This window comes from Colossoma macropomum, unplaced genomic scaffold (assembly GCF_904425465.1).
Source record: "Colossoma macropomum unplaced genomic scaffold, Colossoma_macropomum, whole genome shotgun sequence".
Classification (NCBI taxonomy): domain Eukaryota; kingdom Metazoa; phylum Chordata; class Actinopteri; order Characiformes; family Serrasalmidae; genus Colossoma; species Colossoma macropomum.
This window is the reverse complement of record NW_023494791.1, coordinates 27,018,069-27,040,380: the sequence shown is the minus strand read 5'-3', so window position 1 is coordinate 27,040,380 and position 22,312 is coordinate 27,018,069. Positions and strand designations below refer to the sequence as shown.

Here is a 22,312-nt window from a genome sequence, read left to right as displayed (position 1 = left end):
CCCCCATTTGTAATAAAGAAAAAAATATTTGTTGCTCTGGTCACTAGGTTAAACCTGAAGGAACTGTGCATGAGAAATAATAATGGCCAATTTCACAGGTAGAGCCGATGAACCTTTTTTATTTGTTAAACAAAATAGTTTCTACTTAAATGTTTTATATATTCTTCAATATCCAAAATATTGATTGTGACTTCTTTTTGGTAGATACAAAAAGAAAAAAAAAAAAATCAAAATGCTGGCAAATTTTGGCACTTTCATGAAATTCAGACAGGTTTCATGCCATTTTGAAACAAAATTGTGGATTTTTGCGGTGGCACAAGTACATACTAGCTTCAGATTATTATAGCTCCGCAGCTGTGAGTAGGTGTATTAATAAAGATTAAAACAAACTTAAGGAAAACTATACCAAAAAGTGTCTTTGAAAGGTTTTGGGCCACCATAAGTCAATAGAACAGCCCCGCCAGCCAGACATAACTTTGTATAGATCTGTCTCAGTGACCCTATCAGCCCTCTACGAGTTAACAAGTGTCGACCCAAGCATACAGCAAAGCTGCCCACAGCGTAGAGCATAGGGAGCCATCGGACAGCCCTCAATAGTTATGATTCTCACTCCTTTATTCTAGTTTTACTCCCGTCAATTTGTCACCTGCCTGTTTAACAGACAATATATAAAGTTATTATAATAGGAGATTCACCACTAAGATCAAGATTTAGGACCATTAATTCCCAGAGGTGGCACTGTAACACATTCGCTCTTTCAGTTGCCATTGGACATACCACTGCACAGCTGTAGGTTGTGTAGAAAGGACGAAAACCACAGCTACACTCGAAGATCATTGTGCCGAAGCTCCAGTAGTCCACGTGACTGTGTACGGTTTGCTCTCAAATAGCTCTGGGGCCTTAAGAAAACAGAAACAACAGTTTCTCTGAATGTCATTTATTTAACAAATGGAAAACCAACCAAAATGTCACAGTCATGCCATACATTGTGGTTACAGACATCAACAACAGCTTTTCTTATTAGGAACAGAAGTGGCATTGAAACTTCATCTATTATCACTGCAGTTTCTGTTCAATTAAGCAATGCTGAATTCTTAATATCACTCTCAATTCTTCATTTTGTCCACAATATTCAGTCACAAGACTCACCAGATACTGAAGAGTGCCCACAAACGATGTGCAAAGGCTCCCTTGATCCAAATCTTTCGCATAGCCCAGGTCTATTATCTTGTGGACCAGCTAGGTACACAAATTACTCAAATTAGGAGAGTTTTACAAAGAACACACAGAAACAAAGAAACTGATCAACAATATGCACAAAAACATTCTGGTACCTTTCCATTAATGTCTTGGAGTACAATATTCTCTGGTTTTAAATCTCTGTGAATGATTTTGTTTGCATGGAGATACTGAATTCCTGAACCTGTTAATACAGAAATGCTTTCAAAAGCTGAACACCATCACTGAAAGATTAAACGTTCAAATAAGATGCAAAACATAAGTGTGTTGTTACAGAGGTGATATATTACCGACATCGTTGAGTAAGGACAGCACCTCACTTTCTTTCAAGCCACAGCAATTTTCAGGTTTGCTTAACAACTATAATTAAATGAAGAATAAGAAGATGAGAGTAAACACACAAATGCCTTCCTCAAAGCAGGAAATAATTACCTGAAGTACGATAGACAGGGCAGGCAAAATGAGATAACGCTTTAGAGTACCTTACGAAGATCTCCCCTGGAACAGTACTCCATGGCTAAAAGAGGCAAGTCATTCAATGCAATGTGTTTCATCTCTTCAGGTACGTCCCTGGCCGTCACCACATTAAGGTGGTTCAATCTAGAAAGATTGTTGATCAAATATTGGAATGTGCTTCATTAATTAATCAGCTAAATAAGTAAATTAAGAAGTGAAATTCTTCTTCACAGAGGAACTTACTTTTTCATGATCTGAATCTCCCTACTCCATCTGTCTTTGTTTTTAACATTGAGCTCAAGCCGACAGAGTTTCACAGCAATTTTCTCAGACGTTTCCTGTACAAAATGGAAACAAAACATTTTTAATTATTTCATCAATGACAAAATAAACTTAATGCAGCCACACAGTGGATGATCAACAACTATAATATACACAGTTTAATGTAATGTCACAAGAAAGGAACAAAGCAGACTGGCTGGAGGACTGGGTTTCCCAAAAGCATCTCAGCACCAAGATCACATGTTAAATGGTAGAGCAAGCATCACATTAAACATTAAACACTCTCTCTACCAGGTAAGATGATCTCAATATTTTAAAGCTTTTGGGGAAAAGCTTTTAAAGCTTTTGGGGCGTTGAGTGACTAAATACATACACGTATTGAAACATGCATTAAAAATCCACACCTGATGTTGATACAGATAGACATGACCAAACCCTCCGGTTCCAAGCCTCTCCTTCATCGTCCAAAGTCCACAAACTTGAGTCTGTTTGAAAGGGGGTTTCTCCATCTACAACAGGTACAATTCGGCTAAGAATGTACTTAAGCTACAAGAACACTTAATGTTAAAAATATTTTTCTAACACATAAGCTAACTCATTCTTCAGCTTTGGCTACATTTGACTAAGTTAACCGTCCAAGATACATGGCAACAAACATGGCATTAACTGTATTTTTCAGTTTATATCTCCTTGAGATGCTACCAACAACCAATTAATTAATCTAATCTTAATAAAGCTAACCTATGTTTTAATAAGCCTAAAGCCCGATATCATTGCTACCTAGCCAAAATAAGCTAACGTTGTCTTACCCTTTCTTAGCTTAGGTTAATTCACCAATCTGTGTCGCTAGCTTGATGGAACCAAACTCATGTGATGTCGAGATTTGAAGATAACGGAATATGTCAATTTACAAAGAAAAGCGGCGATATCCATTTCATCATGGCGAAACCTTGCGAAAATTGCCTTGCTAAATAGCTAACTAGTTAGCTAGCTACGTTAGCCAGCTGTACGTAAACAACTTGATGTGATGCAGCAGTCAATTAGGTAACTCCAGTTAGCAACGCAGCTAGCTTACAAAAATTAACTTCATACCCCCGCTTGTCGCAAAAAAACGAAAACCGTGCCAGATGGCAGTCGGTGGAAAAACAAAGAAATATATTACGAGGCTGAAAATAAAGAATCTCTACAAAGATCTGAAGAACAAGCGCTGTTGATAAACACCCAACAGACAGCTAACTAGCTGGTTAGCGTTAGCCTCGAAATCGAAACAAGCTCAGCGCGCAGGCGCCCTGTAGGCGGACCGCTGAGCTGCGGTGGAGCTGATCAGGGACCAGCTTCCCTCCGCTAAACATGAACTTACCGCATCGCCATAGTAGAAACTGAGCCGATGTCAGATCAGCAACATGAACAAATTCATCTGTGCCTATCGGGACAAGACACGCCCACTGGAAAACACGCCCAACTAGAAGACAAGACACGGGACACGCCCATCATGTTGACACGCCTGCGGAGGCTCGGGCGGAGGTTTAGGGCTCCTTTACGTTTCATTTTTTGGGAGTAAATAAATGTTATTGTTAGTATAAAAAGGGTTTCACTGCAACTGACCATCTTCTGGAATTCGAATACAGAGATTCAAGGACTTCTGGCTGTCCTTCTTAGCGCGGGTCAACGTTTTGCCATCCAGTATTTTAAATTCGTTGTAACATTTGTGCACTTGGGGCGAGTTTGTTCGTCACCACTGTACAAGGACAAATATGGATGTAAAGGTAACAATAACATGTTATTAATGGTTTGAGTCTTCGTTCAGTAAATTGTGGGAATTGCACAGGTTTAAACGGTCTTTAACAAAAATGAGAAGGTTGTAGTGCTGATTGTTTCTTGTAGGGGGAGTATGTGGTAATGGGGTGTCTTATGATGGCCTGGTCTTGTGGCTGGATTGCTTCACCTTATTACCTTTGCTGAAATGTGAGGTAGAACAAATACATGTTTAAGCTTTCTTACACATTAGGACTAATAAAAACCCTAATAACAAAAATGAAGTCGTATCATAGGAAAGCAAAAGATTTTTGACGGCCTGTTTTATAATAATAATTTTTTATAATAATAGATTTGCACCATATAATATTTGTGCAGTACTGTCATTAGTAATCTATGAGACTGTAGTACCCTGTAGTATACTTTAATTGTCCAGATGTACTATAAGATTCTTATAGGAATCCTGTAGAAATTCCTGTAATATTACTATCATTCTTTTTTAAATCACTGTTGCATGATTTTTATCTCTTCTATCCATTTTAAGACCCTTCTGCAATGTGTCTTTTGGGGTAAGAGGAGGTCTGTTATCACATAAATGAAACTTTTTTAAACAAGTGCCTGAAACGCCCTCTTGCTTCCTATTGATTTAGCAAAAACCTTTAGGACACTTTGGACAGTAGGGTCTGTGAGAAACACAGTACAGCTTTCTTTTGCTCTGTGTTGCACAGATCGTATCCTCTGAAAGGCTGGTGTGGTTTTGTAGTTTCAAGCACACAGTAAAACGTGTGCTAGATTAGATCTTCCACAAAGAGATCTATAAATTTGCAGGTGTGAAAACCTCCCAATGACACATTCAAACAACAGCTGTATTGAGAAGGGACCACCCTCTCCTTTCTCTGTTCACACTAGCAAATCTTTCAGCCTTTAGTTGAAGAAAGTCAATGTCCTAGAAGTAAAAAAGGTCTGGAATACTGGAGTCAGGGATAGAAGCACATCATCTGCCTCTTAACAAATGTTATAATCTTCCCTTCCAATTGCTGTCCCATTTTTTCAGTGTTTTTCCCCACAGTCTGAGCCAAATGTTCTATAAAAAGAGAGAAGAAAGCTGAGAATGGGCACCCCTGGCATGTTCCTCTCTTCAACTGAATCGTTTTCATTAAATGCCTATTAACTCTTATTCTGGCGGTTGGTGAGGTCTACAAAGATCAACACTGTATAAGAAAGTAGATGTCAAAGGACATGTTCTGAATTGACCACAGATGTTTAATTAAGCTTGTAGCATCTCAGGCAATAACATTTAAAATTGCTATTCATCTATATTCACAAACACAAAAATACAGTTTAATGTTCCAGCATCTTTCAAAAACAACTTGTTACTATATAGGCAAATGGCTGTGAAATACAAGCACAGAGAAGTACCGGCCCATGAAAACAACACAGTTTGTTTACTACATTTGACTTATCGAAGTAAGACCTCTAGCCTCACGCTCAAACTTCTAACTTCAGACTTACTGTCTGTAAAGGAGAAACAATACACAAGTTTAAACCCACTTCATTTTTAACTCCTTCTACTAAAGACATGACTGTAAAAGAGAGTCTGCAAATATTAGATATGTTTCTAGTTATTCATGCAAGACCCTTCTTTAATTTTGGGAAAGCAGAAGGACATATAATATTAATTTTTGTACAGCAAATAGACAGTAGCATACCTGCTACTGAATGTTGACGGGTTGGTGTGCTGACTCAGGACATTGACTGCTCATCCACTTTGGCCTTTTGGAGACCATTTACCCATACTGAAATTTTATTTTCAAGTGGGTAGAAATTAAACAACTCTTAAACTAATCAGGGCCAACATTCTGACCAGTCTGGTGGAGGCCCTCTGGTCCTTTTCAGGTCTCTTTTTCGTGAATTCCAGCTGCAAGTCATCAGCTGTAAAATTGTTTTATAGTACATTTGCAATTAACAGTAAAAGAAGAATGCAGCAACCACTTAGCTACCCCTTCGTAACATTTGGGCCGAACAGCCAATCACTTAAAAATATTGCTTGTCAGCAGAGGAGAAAGAAATATAGTATTATAAGGTGCTTATTAAAAGACCTAGAGTTAACACGGTCGCATTGGCAACAGTACGTTTTGTCATCATAATTACTTTCTACATACTGTAATGTGTTCATAAAATATTTAGTTTTAGGTCAGTGTTCATTAGCATTTATTCACTGAGTTTATTTGCTAAAGACTCTTATTGTAGAGGGCAGGCCATGGAGCCATCACGGAGTGTGGCGAACGAGCTGTTAGAAAAAGGAAACTCTTCTTATGTACAGTGTAGCTGTGGCCAACAACAGCTGGAAAATAAAGCACCATGACTTGTGCAAAACTAGTGTCTCATTTAATAGCGGTAAACGTCATAATACTTTCTACATACTGAAAGTAGACGCTGGTCTCCTCTCCATGTTTTACTAGTAAACATCTGGTATGTACAGTTTTCTCATGAGATCCAAACACAGCAAAAATCCAATCGCTGGAGTTGAAAGGTTGAAAGGAAATAATCATATACAAATCACAAACTCTCTACAGGCCTCTATCCATTTTAGACTCTCACAAATGTCCTCTAATGTCTAATCAGTGTAGAAGAGATTGTTGAGTGAGATTTCTCATAACTAAAAAATCTACTATTCTAATACTAATATATTATCCTTGCTGTTAAGGTCCTTGTTTGACTTATCTGTTTAAATCTTTGTTACAATGTTTTTAGCTCTTATCTGTTTTAAGTCTGTATTTCAGTGTTGTGTCTTTCAGGGGAAAATGAGATCTGTTTACGTAAAATGTTAATGTTATACGTAATGTTATACGTAAATGCACTCTGATTCTGACTAAACATGCGTCTAAAATGCTTTTGTGCATTTACCAAAATTGACTAAAAACGTTTAGGACACACATCTGTAGTTCCTCTGAATTTTCCTTTGAAAGGCTGACCAGCTTTGTTAGCTCCAACCACCGTGTAAAGTTCTGCAAGCTATTAGATGTTACACAGTTGAGTGACATCAGCAAATTCCTGTGAATTCGCATGAGAACCTCTTAAAGACACATGCAGACAACAGCTGTGTTCAGCTCTGCAGCTGTTGTACAGACAAGCTTTTCATCTCTGTCCACTCTATCAAAGTATAGAAAACATACTGATAGCAGTTATCAATACGTTACTGAACTGACCACTGAAATTTAACATTTAACATTAGTAGCATCTATTGGTTCTCATTGAAGAAACAAATGCAAAAATGCCATTTAAAGGCCCAAGATCCCTAAATGAATTTGTCTTTACATGCCAACAGCTATGAATCACAAGTTCAGATAAAAAACAATCCATTAAAACAACAAAACAATGTTTTCTACATTTTATTTATTACAGTAAAACCTTTACATCTGGTACATCTGTCTTTTTGGTGCTATTTCTGGTTCTGTTGAAGATACATTTATATGTTTATGTTTAGGCTAGGTTGATATGTTTTGGAAATAGCAAAAATAATCAGTGAAAAGAGGTGAAATGTTAGCTTTACTCTGCAGTTAAAATTGTCAGTATTTGCCAGGCTTTTTTTTTGTCATGATCATGAACTCTTGGTTGATGATAAGTTGACATATAAATAATAGCTATTAACCATTTAATTGTCTTTTTTGTTCATCGTATGAAGCTATTTAAGTAGAAGCCTAAAGCAACCACATTAGCTAATTATCGCTAATTAGCTCCTAAGTAGCTCCTCATCACAGACACAACTTGAGCTCAAATAAACAAACATCTAAAGGTGTTATTAACAAACATGACATAAAAAACATTACTAACCACTGTCCTCTAACTGTGTTATAGCACCTGTCAGACGTGTCTCTATAAATGTGACCTCAGTTAGCCTCAATTATATTCTTTTTGTTGTGAAGTAAAAATATGATTATGAAAATGAATGACTGTGTAAAATAATTGCAATCAGCTCAAATAACTGGGATCAGGTAATTTAATAATTGTGAGTTGTGACATTATTATATAATAACAATTATTATATAACAATTGTGACAGGCTTAATTGTGGCATGGAAAGGGTTTAAAAGCCATGTCTTCCCCAGTCTTTGTTATGATGCTTTGTTGTTAGTGATCATGTTTGAGTCTGTGACTACTAATTGATCAGTACAGAGGGAAAACCTTCTATTACGTAGGCCTAGTTTAACCCTGTAAGACTATTTTTTCTATACCATACCCTATTTCACAGCGGAGAGGAAGTCCACTCAGACAGGATGACAAAGATGACATCATGTCACAGACAAGATGTTTGGTCACTTAAAATGAATACAGTCACACTGTGATGAAACTGGGAAGTAGTTAGAATTACTTTAATGTAGGCTACTGTTGGCATGATTTTCATTGTCAGATTAAGCATTTTATAGCAAATGCCTTGTTTTATCCATTTCTTTCTAGTTCTAGAGGTTTGTCACTGCAATAGAAAGTCCTAAAAATAAATATAATTTCTCTCAGACTTACTGACAAGTGTGTGGTCCAGGTTCTCTTTTCTCGGAAGGTGTTATGAATTATTGACATTTTTAAGCCAAAATTTCTATAGAAAGATTATTATTACTGTTTCTCTGAAAATATGATTTGCTTTGGCTGATGCAGTGTTTCATATTATTATTTTTTTTTTAAATCATGAGATAAAGAAAAGAAACAATGAAATTTCTTTCATCTTAAGTCTACTCGTGTTACTCATAAGACCCACTAATGTTTCATTTTAAACAACGGTGGACAGTAAATGTAATTTGTTACTGTACTTAAGTAGTTTTTTAGTGCATCTGTACTTTACTGAAGTATTTCCATTTTGTGTGACTTTTTACTTTCACTCCACTATATTTCAAAGTCAAATATCTTACTTTTTACTCCACCACATTATGTGAAATCTGTCGTTCCTTTTGGCTTATGTGTGTAAAAAAAACATAACATCAAAACAAAAGAAGCCTGAAGCAAGAACACCAATCAGGGCACAGTGTGCACTTAGTTTTGAGCTTGTTTTGACCTGTTGGACATACCTACCCAGTGCAAGCATAGGGTTCAACGTCAGTGCAGCAGCGTAAAATTTTGGGAGTGTATGTGAAATATGTACACATATGCAGTCGTGACTGGCGTGTCTTTTTTCTGAATTTATACAAACACTATTTCATTTTGTAGTAAATATGTTTTTGCTAGTTTATGTTTATGAACAGAGACCTACAGGTGCAATATAGTAAAGGAAAACTCATTTGTGAACCTGTGTTTAAAGCAAGTTTTTACTAAACTTAAACTTGTAACTAAGTTGCAAATTAATCTTAAACCGAAACTTTGCTTGTTTGCAGAAAGTTATTTCAGAGCCACTTGGTTCTACCTAATGGAAATAGTTTGCCTTCAGTGTTTTGTGCTTATGACAATTTTAATAGACATCAGTGTCAGACTAATTAATGACATTCTATTAAAAGATTGGTTTACCAAGAGTGACACTGGAGTATTTTCTCCTAAAATGAGTTAATGAAGCAAGAGTCTTGTTACAAAAATGATAAAAGGACATTGGAGCCATAATTAATCTTTTAGTACTTTTAATTTAAAAACTTAAGTACATTTGAAGGCAAATACTTTTGTACGTTTGTTCAAATGGAGGTCTAAAGGGAGGACGTCTACTTTTACTGGAGTAATATTTTACCTTGGGTACCTCTACATTAACTCAAGTACATGATTTGTGTGCTTCGTCCACCACTGATTTTAAAGAAATATATTGATTTCAGTAATTCATAAGCTTATGAACAACAGGAACACTATTATAAGAAGGATTAATTACAAACATTTGAACTGGGGAACAATTAATAATAAATATTTTTCACCTTTTTTAAGTCACACTGTGATGAAACTGGAAAGTAGTTAGAATTATTTTAATGTAGGCTACTGTTGGCATCATTTTCATTGTCGGATTAAGCTTTTTATAGCAAATGCCTTGTTTTATCCATTTTTACTGAACACTGAAGAGGCACACCAAAACTGGACAGGAAGTCAACTTAGAAACGATGGATAGATGACATAACACACGTCTGGTCACTTAAACTGAACACACACACAATAATACTATGATAAAATATATTGCTGTAACTTAAGGCTTTTCAACGCTTGCTTTCTCTATACTAAGTAATGGTAATGTGTAGGGGGACTAAATGTGTTCTAGAGGTTTGTCACTGCAATAGAAAGTCCTAAAAATAAATATAATTTCCCTCTGACTCATTGACAAGTGTGTGGTCCAGGTTCTCTTTTCTCGGAAGGTTTTATGAATTATTGACATTTTTAAACAAAACTTTCTATAGGAAGATTATTATTACTCCATTAACAAGCCCAGTGTGTCTGTCCAGTTAAATTTCATCTCTGTAATTATAACCTTAAGGGGAGATGTATAACTTAAAGAAAAAGGGCTCTCTTTAATGTAACACTGGAAGTTTTCTGATACATTGAAGAGGAAGTATTTGCAAGCACCTACACGTTTCCTACAGTCTGCACAATGATGTCATTGAGCTTCAGAATATGAGCTAAAAATCCCCACATTGCCGATTGATGTGTCTTGCCTTTGTAAACAAGAACAACTCACACCAAAGTTTCAAAGTGAAAGAACTGAAGAATAAAACAGAAAAGACCTTTGGTGCCTCAGCAGTTGTTTCTCTGAAAATATGATTTGCTTTGGCTGATGCAGTAAATGTCTCTCCCTTTCTATTTAAGTGATTAAAGAGAGACTGCTGACAAAGCAAAGAGGAAAATGAGTGTGCAGTGCCCATAATGTTGTACCCTTAACAGTTCAGAACTGGAAGTAACAATTTGCTGACGTTTGCTGTGTTTCTCTAAATCAGTATGAAAATACTTGAAAGCTGTGTTTATATATTTTTTTGTATTTTAATTGACTGTGGAGTAATTGATTTCTACAAAAGTGGATGTTTTATCTGATGAAGGCCACTGCAATGGCTGAAACATTTTGATTTGTGTCCAATAAATTGGACTTGGGGGCAAACATGCCCCCTTACTCAATTTATTTTGATTTTAGTGATAAGTCTTATACTGAAACCAAAGATTAATTTCTCTTTTATTATAATCATATGATTTTGGTGGCTCGAGCACTGTTTCATATTATTTATTTAAAAAATAATGAGATAAAAAAAAGTTGAAATTTCTTTTATCTTAAGTCCACTTGTGTTACTAATAAGGCCAGTCAATGTTTTATTTAAAAGAAATATATTAATTTCAGTAATTCATAAGCTTATGAACAACAGAAACACTATTATAATGTATTATAATATATTATTAATAACAAACATTTAAACTGGGGAACCAATAATAAGAAATATTTTCAATATATCTTCAAATAAGATTGTGTCAGTCTACTAATCACATTTTTTGTCAGATATATATTCACTTATTTGTTTATTTTTACAAAGCTGTTTGGTATTTCAGCAAACAGAAGATTGAGCCTGTGGATAGCGAGTCTCTGAAGAAGTTTAGTCATTGTTCTGCTTTGCTGAATGTGTCGAGTACTGTAAAGCAAAGCAGATGCAGCATGAAAAAATGTGGGCACACTTCTACTTTTGTGAAGCAGATTCTAAGAAGCTGGAATGGAAACTCTGCTTGTGGTGTTTTACATGCAGGCCTAGTACTTAAAAATGGGTTTGAAGTGTGGTCATGCTGCCATGCATTAAAAGTAAGTGCCAAATAGGAATTGCAGTGTCAAATAGGAATTGAAGCATTTTCTTTAATTACACACAAAAATGAATTAATAAGTTAAGAAATCTTGTTTGCCTATATTATTAAAAACACAGACTTACGTTGATAAAATTTGTTTTCCTGAGGTAGAATTAGTATTAGTCTATACAGCTTAGCCATGACTATGTATTACATAAATACATTTAAAAAATAAAAACAAACAGTACACACAGAAATCATAGTTTGATGATTGAGTAATTGTAGAGTGGAGCGCTATGATTTTGAATTTGAATTGAGCTTTTTAGTATTTGGTTTTAAGCAATAGCCCAAACTGTCCAGGCTGCTATTGCTCATTCTGGCATCTCAGTGAAGCTGTCTTTTGAAATAGGTTAATTTTGAGGAATAGTGCCATACACATAATATATATACTCTTCACGTTCTAAGTCTATGAATATTAATGAACATCTAATTTGTCCCCTTTTGGAAAAGTGTTTTTTTCTAAGACTACATTTTAAAGCAAAGTATCATGGTGACTTTGCCCTGTGTTCAGGACAATCCCTCCAATCTTAAACATACAGAAATATTTTGGCACAAAAATCACAGTAACAGACATAGAAGATATCTGTTTACTGGGTTTTTAAGTACTCCAATTGTTAAAATGGGTTTCTATGATATGTAGGGCTTGTTAGGGGCCTTTGCCCTGTAGACCCACTTTTCTTATGAGTTAGTGTAGCGCCTCATATGTACACATTGCTGTTTGTGTTTTAAAGCAGTTTTCCAGCCCTCTGTGCTTGATTGTAGCTTTTTTATGTGGCATTTCTTGAATTCCATTGAATCTCTGTGACAAAAACTGTCACTTATTTGATACAGAGAAGTATTGAGACCAGATGTCAATAATAGAGATGAAACAAATACCATATTAGGAACACTTCCTCTTACACTTATTCAGTGTGTTGAAAGTAGGACGGCTCTTGAGTCACATCTCATGAATCATGACATCACATTCTGAAAATATCCCATATACCTTCCTCATATTGTACGAAACCTTTCTTTGTCTTACGTAGGCCCGCCTCTCACAGCCAATCAGGTTGGACAATACAGCTATAAAAAGCACAGGAGCAGCAATTCAGACCCAACAGGGCTCAAAGGAGAGTTTTGGTGATCACAGAGGAGGACAAGAGCAAGAATAACAAAAGATATCAACTGTGAGAACAGACTTTGCACAGATTTCTGAAAGGTAAACATTGTTTTTATGATTTAATCCACATTCAAGATTTCTGAAATATTTACTATATAACAGTAAGCTTGTTTAACATTAATGCTAAGTTTTATTCAGTTTCAATTTCACTTCATACTGAAGACTTTTGTGAGTGCACAGCAATGAAATCACAGGGATGTTAATAAGTGGATTCATGTCATCTATTTGATTTAAACATGTGCCCTTAAAAACACTTCTGTAATATCTTGTGAAAACAATTGTAGTTCTTTCTGTGTTCAGTGGGTCTGTGTGTATGTGTGTGTGTGTGTGTGTGTGTGTGTGTGTGTGTGTGTGTGTGTGTGTGTGTGTGCGTGTGTGTTTTACTCTTTGTGGTCTCAAAATTCTGTCACGGCATTAGGCAGGTCCTCATGAAATAGTCAGAGAATTAGTAATAGTCTATACAGTTTAGCCATGACAATGTACTGCATAAATGTGTTAAAAAACAAAAACGAACAATGATACACACAGAAATCATAGTTTTGATGATTCCATAATTGTAGAACTGGAGTGCTATGATTTTAAACCATTATATTGAGCTTTTTTAGTATTTGGTTTTAAGTAATAGCCCAAACTGTCCAGACTGCTATTGCTCATTCTGACTTTTTAAAGAGCTATCTTTTGAAATAGAAAGTAAAATATCTAAATCTTGACAAACAGTGTCATACAGGTAATATATCTACTCATCAATCTCAAAATTTATAAATATTATGAACATTTTCTCATTCATATCAGACATAGAAGATATCTGTTTACTGTTTATTGGATATGTGATTTGTTGTAAAAAAAACAATTGTAGTTCTCTGTTCAGTTGGTCTGTATGTGTGGTTGTGTGTGTGTGTTTTACTCATTGTGGGCTCAAAATTCTAACACTGCATTTAGCAGGTCCTCATGAAGAAGTTTTGTTGAGCCAGTTGTCTTAAGTGCTCTTTAGTTTAAGACTAGGGTTAGGGTTATCTATAGACATTGTGGCCTTTAACTTCAGTAATATTTAAATAAATGGAAATTCCAGTAAAGACAGTAACACAAGTGTGTGTGTGTGTGTGTGTGTGTGTGTGTGTTTGTGCGTTCTTTTTCCTTTTTCTGAGCTCAAAATTCTGAAACTGAATGGAGAAATGGAGAAAAAATTGTTGAGTAGATTTTTAGACATTTAGAATCCCCACTTGTTTGGATGAAGGACAGTGTGGGGACATTTTGCAGGTACTCATGAAGAAATTTTATTTACAAGCTTTAATTTGATTAGCTACAGTAATATTTAAATAAATAGAAAGATGATGTGTGTGTGCTTCTCAGGGTGTATAACTGTATGCATATATTATTTTTTCACTGCTCCACAACATTGCTTTTCAGAAACTCCATATAAGGAAAACAACAGTTTGCGGTCAAGATGAAGCAGCTGGTGATGACATTATTAATAGCATGCTGTTTTGCTGCGGTAAGAAGAAAAAAAGCAGAACTGTTCATTCTTACTTCCTAACATAGGTCTAGACAAAAACAAAACTACAGAAGTGTCATTTATATTTTTCTGTCTGGTTTCATTCTTTTCTCCCACAGTCATCCACACTGAGACACAAGTTATGGAGACAGAATGAGATTCTCTCAGTAAGTGATGAAGACTATGGTAAGTCTACAGTTTCAGTCTCATCACTGGATTCTGGAACAGTACAAACCTGATTGCTTTCAGACTGCATTATGCATGTATGCGTGTGGGTGGTGATGTAGATCTTTTTTCCTGCAGATGAATCTGTGGAGTGTGTGACTGAGGGGAGTGATGGGAGGGAGTATAGAGGGACTGTCTCAGTAACTGCCAGAGGAAACAGATGTCTCAGATGGAGCAGAATCCGATCGCTCGAAAGAATAGTTGCTTCCAGCGGGCTTGGACGCCATAATTACTGCAGGTGGACCTCAAGATCATTCCTTTCACTCTGAGCATGAGGCATGCATGCACTGCAGAATGCCTTTGGAAAGAAGATCATTTCCCCCAATAAGATTAACTGAAATAACTTAAGATTACAAATAGCATCATTTAGTTAGATGGGTCATTCTACTGAAGTCAGAGTGCAAACACATTTCAGACAGTTAAATGACTTGGACTTAAATCCTTTTGCTTTGAGTGACCCTATACCTTAATTCTGTTCATTTTATTAAAATAAATGATCAAACACTCTATTTTGTCACGAAAAACATTCATAATACTACTGAAGCTACTTTAACAAATGTAGTGACAGTATTAGTTAATGTTAAGCAAAAATGCTAGCCAGTACATGACTAGCAAACACAGCGTTCAACAGTTGTACACACAAAATCATATTATTTTTTCATTAAAACACCAAAACATTTGCGGAATTGCAGAAAAAATGTGTTTTGGTGGTGACAATTCTTAAGGTTACACATTGATTTCCAGACTTTGGAACACATTTACTTCAAAACAGTGGAATCTAACTGTTCACATTGTGGCCATGTGGGACAGGGATGCAGTCTCACTTCTGCTCTAAAATGCAGGGTTGTGGCTAAAATAAGTCTCCGCCTAGGGACTAACATCCTTCATGTTTCGATAGTCATATGAAAAAGTACAACAGCATTTTTGAATAAGATTTTATTATTTAAATATTAAACTCAATCACAGTCTAAATCTTTTCACTTCTCTGTTAAAGAAATCAAGAAGATCTTAAAAGAGTCTTGAAAGTACTCTATAAATGATGATTTTGCATATGTTTAGCTTATTACTCTCTCTGTTAATGCCTTGGGTTTATATAGATCATTATATAATCTTTGTAAATATCTAAGGCCTGAACTAATTCAGTTTGAACTAATTCACTAGAATGGTCTATACATATGTAACCAAACTTATTTCATGAAGACAAATGTTAGTTTGGAGAAATAGTTTGAAGATAGTTTTACTAGTTAAGTTAGCTGAGATGTTGCTTTTAGAGGTTTTCTTCTTTTATCTTTTGAAACTATTATCTGCATGAGGGAACTAGTAGAGGGAAGTTGTTTGGTTCCCATGGCTGAGAATCAGTGTAGTCATTTCATGATTCATTTCTGCGTGAGAATGTTTTTAATAAGGAGAAGTTCCTAAATTTGTCTGTATATTTGTGATTTGTGTGCATCACTGACTGGAACACACCCGTCTTTGCAGGAATCCAGATAACAGCCTCATGCCGTGGTGCGGGGTGAAGAGAGGCACCCGAATCGTTCGGGAATTCTGTAATATTCCACAGTGTGAAGCAAAGCCAAGTGAGTTGTAAACTGTGGTCACAAGCTTTTAGGCTACATATGTCAAGCTCCAGACCTAACAGGCCAAAACACTGCAGACTTTTGCACAATGTCTCATTAAACACACCTAATTAAGCTCTTCAGCTAATTAGCAAGGCCTTCATGAACTGAAGAGTGTTAGATGAGGGTTAACGCTAATCTCTGCAGCACTTTGGCCCGGAAGGTCCCCAAGTTGACATGTCTGCTTTAGGCCATAATTTGTATACATGCCAAAATAATTGACAACTATCACTACATTCATTACATCATCATTTCTTTTTATGTTTTCTTTCATGAATTTGTGCTTCCATATCATTGCTTTTGGAAAAACACCTCTCCAATTTTGTATTTTTTTTATTTTTTCCTTTTTTTCAATCCGAGGTTGCTCTTTCCATTGTGTTAATGATGAATTGGCCAATAGAAATGGTCCAAAATGACTTTAAATAATATCTTGTTTCATTAACTTCCTTCCAAAGTTTAGGATGTTCTTGCTTTCTCCTGTAGAGTTACCATTTTGTAGATACAAGGTTTTGTTCAGACAACAATGATACATTGCTTTTATTCTTTTTATTTGTCAGAACCTTACTTGTGTTTATTATTATTACAGCCCAAAGACCAGAAGAACCCGAAGCATCATATCAAGATACTGGTAAGAAATTCTAAATTACTTAAAGGGCCCATATCATGGAAAAATCATGGATATTTTTCTCATTTTTATGAAATAAAAGTATTTGATGTTTCATTTTTAAAATTTCAAAACATGATACTCACCACTAAATCCATACAATCTATATACAGAAACCAATCTGCAAAATACAGGGCAGTCAATCACACTAGAGGTCATTTACATATACTCTTTTAAAGGCACAGTGACAAAAACAGCCTGTGGAATTCCAAATGTGAAGAGAGGTTGAAAATGGTCACGTAAAAATCAATTAGGACTGTTTTTGGTACATAAACCACACAAATGTTATAAGTGGACATCTAGGGGAAAAATAAAATACATAACAATTCAAGAATATGGGCCCTTTAACCCCTTACTAATCACAGGATTATTACATATAAAGGCTTAATATTCAGTAACTACAAGGAAGTGCAAACTGGCTGAGCTATTCTTATGTTTTAGAAGTATGTAATAAAACTTTGGGCCTGCCGACAGGCCCTGGCTATTCAAGGACTTAATCGGCTTATCAACTACTACAATAACATGTTTAGCATGTGCAGTAAATGTCATAGTTTCAGTTTGTAACCCGCTGCTTTGTGCATCTGTGTTCTACTTTTACAGAAACTACATGTGGCGAACAATCTCTAAACGTATTGTCTAAGATCATAGGAGGATACAGGTCTCCAATAGAGTCTCAGCCTTGGGTTGCATCCATTTTCAGAAAAAAAAAGATCTTCCAGTGTGGAGGAACGCTTATCGCTCCCTGCTGGGTCCTCACTGCGGCTCACTGCTTCTTGTACAGGTACGTGATAATTCTGAAATTAAAAGACAGCTTCCATTTCGTCAAATCAAATCATCATATCTCCATTTTGTTGTTTTTTTACATCACTTGTTCACACTGTTTAAAATGCTAGCTGTCCTTTATATTTATTAGGAATGAATCAGTAGAAATGGTCCAGTAAGACTTGGAATAAAATCTCCTTATTATGTTAATGTACATAAAGTTTTGCTGTGAGGCTATGATAATAATTTTTATTCAGTGTTACAATCATGTATAGCTTACAAAAAATGATGGCTTTGCAGCACAATCTGAAACATGCTTTGTCTTAAACAGTGAAAGAAAAGAGGACTACACTGTCTATCTGGGGAGGACTGCCATTAATGAGACAGACCCCAGCAAAGAGCAGAAATTTACAGTGGCCAAACTCGTGATTCATGAGGGCTATGAAAACGAGAATTATAACAATGATATAGGTATGTGTTTATATGTGTTTATACACTACTCACTAGAGGAACACAATCAGCATAGACGTGACAGATTTCATTTTAAAAATCTATTTGCACAGTGTACAAACAGAAGAACTGATTTCTGTGTCATTAATGATGCTGCACAATGTTTCCAGCTTTGCTGCAGATAGTGAACAGCAATGGACAGTGTGCGCAGAGGACAAGATCGGTGAGGACTGTGTGCCTCCCCCCTGCCAAGCAGATGATGCCCTATGGAGCGGCCTGCAAAATTGCTGGCTATGGCACAGTGTCATTGAGTTGTAAGTGTTACACACTTTTTAATTGTCCTAACTACTCTGTAACATCTCCGTTTTTTCTCAAGTTACCTTTTGAATTGGATTAAAAAAATTCACAATGACTGGATTAATAGAAATTGGAAAAAAAATCCAGTTTAATTAATTATTTGGAAATATTTTTTTTTAACGTTGACTTCCATTACAAATTAAACATGTTTGTCCTTTTCCTGTAAAGTTAATATATTGGAGATACAAGATTTTGTTCTGACAGTGACGATAAGTAATGTAATGAGAGGAATGTATAACAATAAATCTAAAATACAGTTGTATTTTAGAGTTTTTCATTTAACTGATAACATAGTCAGTTTGGTCAGCTATGTGGCATTTTGATGCTGTGGACAGTCTCATGTAGCGTGTAAGGAACTGTCACGTATCATGCTCAGTGCATTACACATCATTCACTTCATCTGTGAACAATATTCATATTGTATCTTAAATCAGATGATACACTTCAGCATGCGTGTCCTTTGAGTTTTGCCACCTGTTCTGTGTATTTTGAATGAAGCTCAGTGATTAAATCATTGAGATAGCACAGCTGCAATATTTGACCAGCACATTGCTGCTGTAAAAGGGACCATTTTTATGTTTTCTGTCATTTCTTTGATTGTCACCTGTGGGTTCATCTAAGATAAGAAATATAAAATCATATAATAGATCATTAATATGTTGTAAATTAGCATGAACATCTAATCACTGTATTTTAATTTCTCTTTTCTTTAGCTCAGTTGATATATTCCCAGTACCTGAAGGAGACTTACGTAAATGCCATCTCACAGATTGCTTGTGAGAGAGACTACTACGGGAAAAGTGAGATTCCGCTCACTGATAACATGTTCTGTGCAGCCAGCCCAACCTGGAAAGAAGATGCTTGTCAGGTAAATCTGGCACAGATCTGTCTGTTTTAGTTACTGTTATGACACTGGAAGTATTAACAATGCTCTAATAACAACAACAATCATAATAATAGTTATTATTATTGTTATTATTATTATTATTATTATTATTATTGTTATTATTATTATTATTATTATTAAGTTATATAAAACTTCTCCTCTCACTTAACAAATTCCTGTTTGACCTCTGCAGGGAGACTCAGGAGGCCCTCTAGTGTATGAACAGAATGGCCGAATGTTCCTCTTTGGAATCATCAGCTGGGGAGATCAGTGTGCCACTGAATTGAAACCAGGTGTCTACACAAAAGTCACCAACTATAACGAGTGGATCGCAAAGCACACAGGCCTGCACTCCTTCACCACTGGCATCATGTACCCACAGAAGGATTAGCTGTGCTCCTTGCTTTGTATACACACAAATGATGCTTTGCATCTTAGAATCTGGCACGCTGGCTTCAGCCTCGGAGAATACATGTGCAAAGCAATGAACGTTGCCATTAGAACCTCATGCACTGATGCCCTTTAATGACCTTTCTATAAGTACTTTAGGCAGGTTGAACCAGGCACATTTAAACAACCCTTTTAGTTTTCAAAAGGATTGTTTGATGAGCTGAAATCAGCTTGGACAATTTAAAACGAGCAACTGTATGCTGTATAGTAGCTGGATCATATAAAAATGATAATGCTGTATAGTACATGGTTAATATGTTTTGATTGTAAAGCCAAGTCATGTTCAAATGCTGCTGCTTGTGTAGTCTAAGCTATTTTATGAAGGGGTTTGTGCATTCCATAACAGTTATGTGAAATAACTGTTGACATTCTAATGATCTTTTTTTGTACTATATACAGTATTTTAACAATGAATCAGTATTGAACCACAAGGTGTAGCATTCTCATTTTTCAAGAGAATTTTTAAAATCATGCACTTCTAATATGTATATTATATTTATGTTATTGTAATATATTTATTCATATATTTTTAAACAGGCTGGATCCTTTTCTTTGTTTTCATTTTTTTTTATGTTGATGTCCTGTATTATTTAATGCTGAAGTATTAATGTGTGTGTGTTTATTTGATGCCATTGATTCTTTGACATTGCTGTACCTACTGGCTTTCGCACGGCATCCTAGATCATTAAAATGATCACTAAGTCACAACTGCTTGGTACTGTGTCTCCTTTCTGTTGCTTACAGTCTCACTGCTTGTGCTGTTATGTAATTGTTCTCTGTTCATTCCTGTATGTGTTCATTTTCATTCCTCAAGAGGGGAAGGTGCAGTAATTTTCTCATGGGCTGAATGCATCCAGCATGCTGTCATATCCTCTGTGCACAGACAGCTGCGTGTGTTGGTGGGTGGGCGCTTCATCACAACAGCTTGTTAGTGGTGACTGGAAGTAGGAGTGGAGAGGATTTCCCAGCCTGTTGGTCCAGAGGGGGGAAAGGGGCTGCTGAAAACAGATCCTGGATTAGTGCACGCCAGGCTTCGCCCAAGACTGACTCAGTGGCAGCGGCAGACTTGCTTCACAGGTTATGTCATGAGTCTGTGTTTGTGGGAAAATGAAGCACTAATCACACAAGCATGGCAAAGATATTAGGCCAGATAATGAAGATGAGAAATAAATGTGTGGGTGATACTATGAAGGCGGTGATGGCATCAATGACTCAGCAGACAGAACTTCCATGAAGTATAATGTTGAGGAATTGCACTTTGGCACAACAACTTTAAAATGATGTAATTAAATGCAAAATGACGCAAATATAGTACTGTTTGCTGGACAAGATAAGTCTGGGATTTCTTTCTAAACCCCTAAATGACCAGGGCACACCAGCAAACTCAAAGTTTTACTACACACTTCAATAACCAAAGAATAAAGCCCAATCCCATTTCTAATTTTTACCCCTACCCCTTGTTTTCAAGTCTCACCTTGCCCCTTGGAACTGAGTTACAGGTGTAGTGGCTGAAATCTTCCCCTACAAAATTGGACAAGCCTCAAATAAAAAAGAACACTGCTTCATTAACAGGCTACTATACTATACTATACTATACTATACTAGCAGTGCTCTGTTGTCAGCCCAGCCGGTGGGGGGCGGGGGGGGGAGGGGGGGCATCTGTGATACGAAGCTGAAGCCAGCTATTCGCCAGCTTCTTATTCGAATTTTCCCGTACTACCTAAATGGAGCGGCAGTTACATTCTGGTGCCTCAGGCATCACAACTGATTTAAGGAGCAACAGGACATTTAGCTAGCTAGCTACCGAGACTTCAGCATACTACTAGCAATTTTCAATGCTTGTTATGAAGAAAGGCATAATACATTGAAACAACATAAAACTATGATAAAACAATGGTTATTGTAATTTTTTAACAGAGAAAATACTCACTTGCCAGTTTTTCTTTTTTTTTCATAACACTCTGTTTGGAGTTTTCCTCTGAAAAACCCCCTAACACTTCACTCTATCCCCTCTATCTCAACACAAATCAGGACACCCTACCTCTAGGCATGAACACGCGAAATAGAAGCGTAAGGGCTAAGTGGTAGGGGCAGGGGGTGATATGGGATTGGGCCTAAATCTGCTAGTTTGCATTGTATTCTCTTTAGTTACTAAATAATAATGATAATTAATATGTCATAAGCCTGGGATTTTAAGGGGTTAACATAAATGTGGGATCACCATACAAACGTCTGAATTATTTGTTAAATTACAGGACGTGTACATTTTTTGTATGGTTTTTATGTGCCATCACTGTCCAAAGAAAAACAAGTATCTCCATAACAGTAGCTTTACAGGAAAAGGCAAAAACTTTTTTAATTTTAATGTGGGTTTATGTAAAAAGGTTTTATTCCAAGTCAATTTTAGGGCATTTCTATTGGCCCAATCATCATGAAATTTTCATACAATACAAAGGACAGCTGCAGTGTTCAAATGAGATAAAAAAAATAAACAATTGACAAAAAATTACATGGTGTTTTTTGGAGAGTCATGATATTTTATCAGATGTGTTTCAGTACAGCAGTAGAGCAGTGATTGTGTTAATCCCTGGGGATTCTGCATTTTACTCAATTATGGAAAATGGCTCACCATCTCATCTCATCATGTGAAAGCACAAAATCCTTAAAAATACCCTTAATTGCCTTAAGTACTTTTCACTATTGCTATTAAGTAAAAAAGAAGCAATTCTAGAGGATAGAAAGAAGACGTA

At 36.1% G+C, this 22,312-nt stretch overlaps 2 protein-coding genes across 4 annotated transcripts; one reads left to right on the top strand and one right to left on the bottom strand.

Moving 5' to 3' along the window:
- Positions 1-861: 861 nt before the first annotated feature.
- LOC118810719 (inhibitor of nuclear factor kappa-B kinase subunit alpha) lies at positions 862-3,246 on the bottom strand (the record flags this gene model as incomplete). Of its 2 annotated transcripts, XM_036574700.1 has the most annotated exon segments (8): positions 862-899; positions 1,150-1,239; positions 1,335-1,423; positions 1,530-1,599; positions 1,722-1,839; positions 1,939-2,033; positions 2,382-2,486; positions 2,787-3,246. In XM_036574700.1, coding segments are annotated over 7 exon segments (605 nt in total), but the record flags the coding sequence as incomplete, so codon positions are not given.
- A 54-nt stretch (positions 3,247-3,300) lies between these two features.
- On the top strand, positions 3,301-20,218 carry plaua (plasminogen activator, urokinase a). 2 transcript variants are annotated; one of them, XM_036574703.1, is made up of 12 exons: positions 3,301-3,743; positions 12,527-12,699; positions 14,068-14,152; positions 14,272-14,338; positions 14,456-14,615; positions 15,857-15,954; positions 16,580-16,621; positions 17,258-17,438; positions 17,751-17,890; positions 18,040-18,183; positions 18,940-19,094; positions 19,306-20,218. In XM_036574703.1, exons 3-12 carry the CDS (start codon positions 14,105-14,107, stop codon positions 19,501-19,503), a joined length of 1,233 nt encoding a protein of 410 aa, XP_036430596.1. In that variant the 5' UTR covers positions 3,301-3,743; positions 12,527-12,699; positions 14,068-14,104; the 3' UTR covers positions 19,504-20,218. The 2 variants fall into 2 exon arrangements, with proteins under 2 accessions (XP_036430596.1, XP_036430597.1); XM_036574704.1 differs by lacking the exons at positions 3,301-3,743; positions 12,527-12,699 and adding an exon at positions 13,762-13,917.
- Positions 20,219-22,312: the final 2,094 nt, after the last annotated feature.

Excerpts from the sequence above, each read along its gene's own strand:
- plaua (XM_036574703.1), top strand. The coding sequence starts at position 14,105 with ATGAAGCAGCTGGTGATGACATTATTAATAGCATGCTGTTTTGCTGCG. Across the intron at positions 14,616-15,856 it reads GGACGCCATAATTACTGCAG|GAATCCAGATAACAGCCTCA; the intron begins GTGGACCTCAAG and ends CCGTCTTTGCAG. Across the intron at positions 19,095-19,305 it reads GGAAAGAAGATGCTTGTCAG|GGAGACTCAGGAGGCCCTCT; the intron begins GTAAATCTGGCA and ends TGACCTCTGCAG.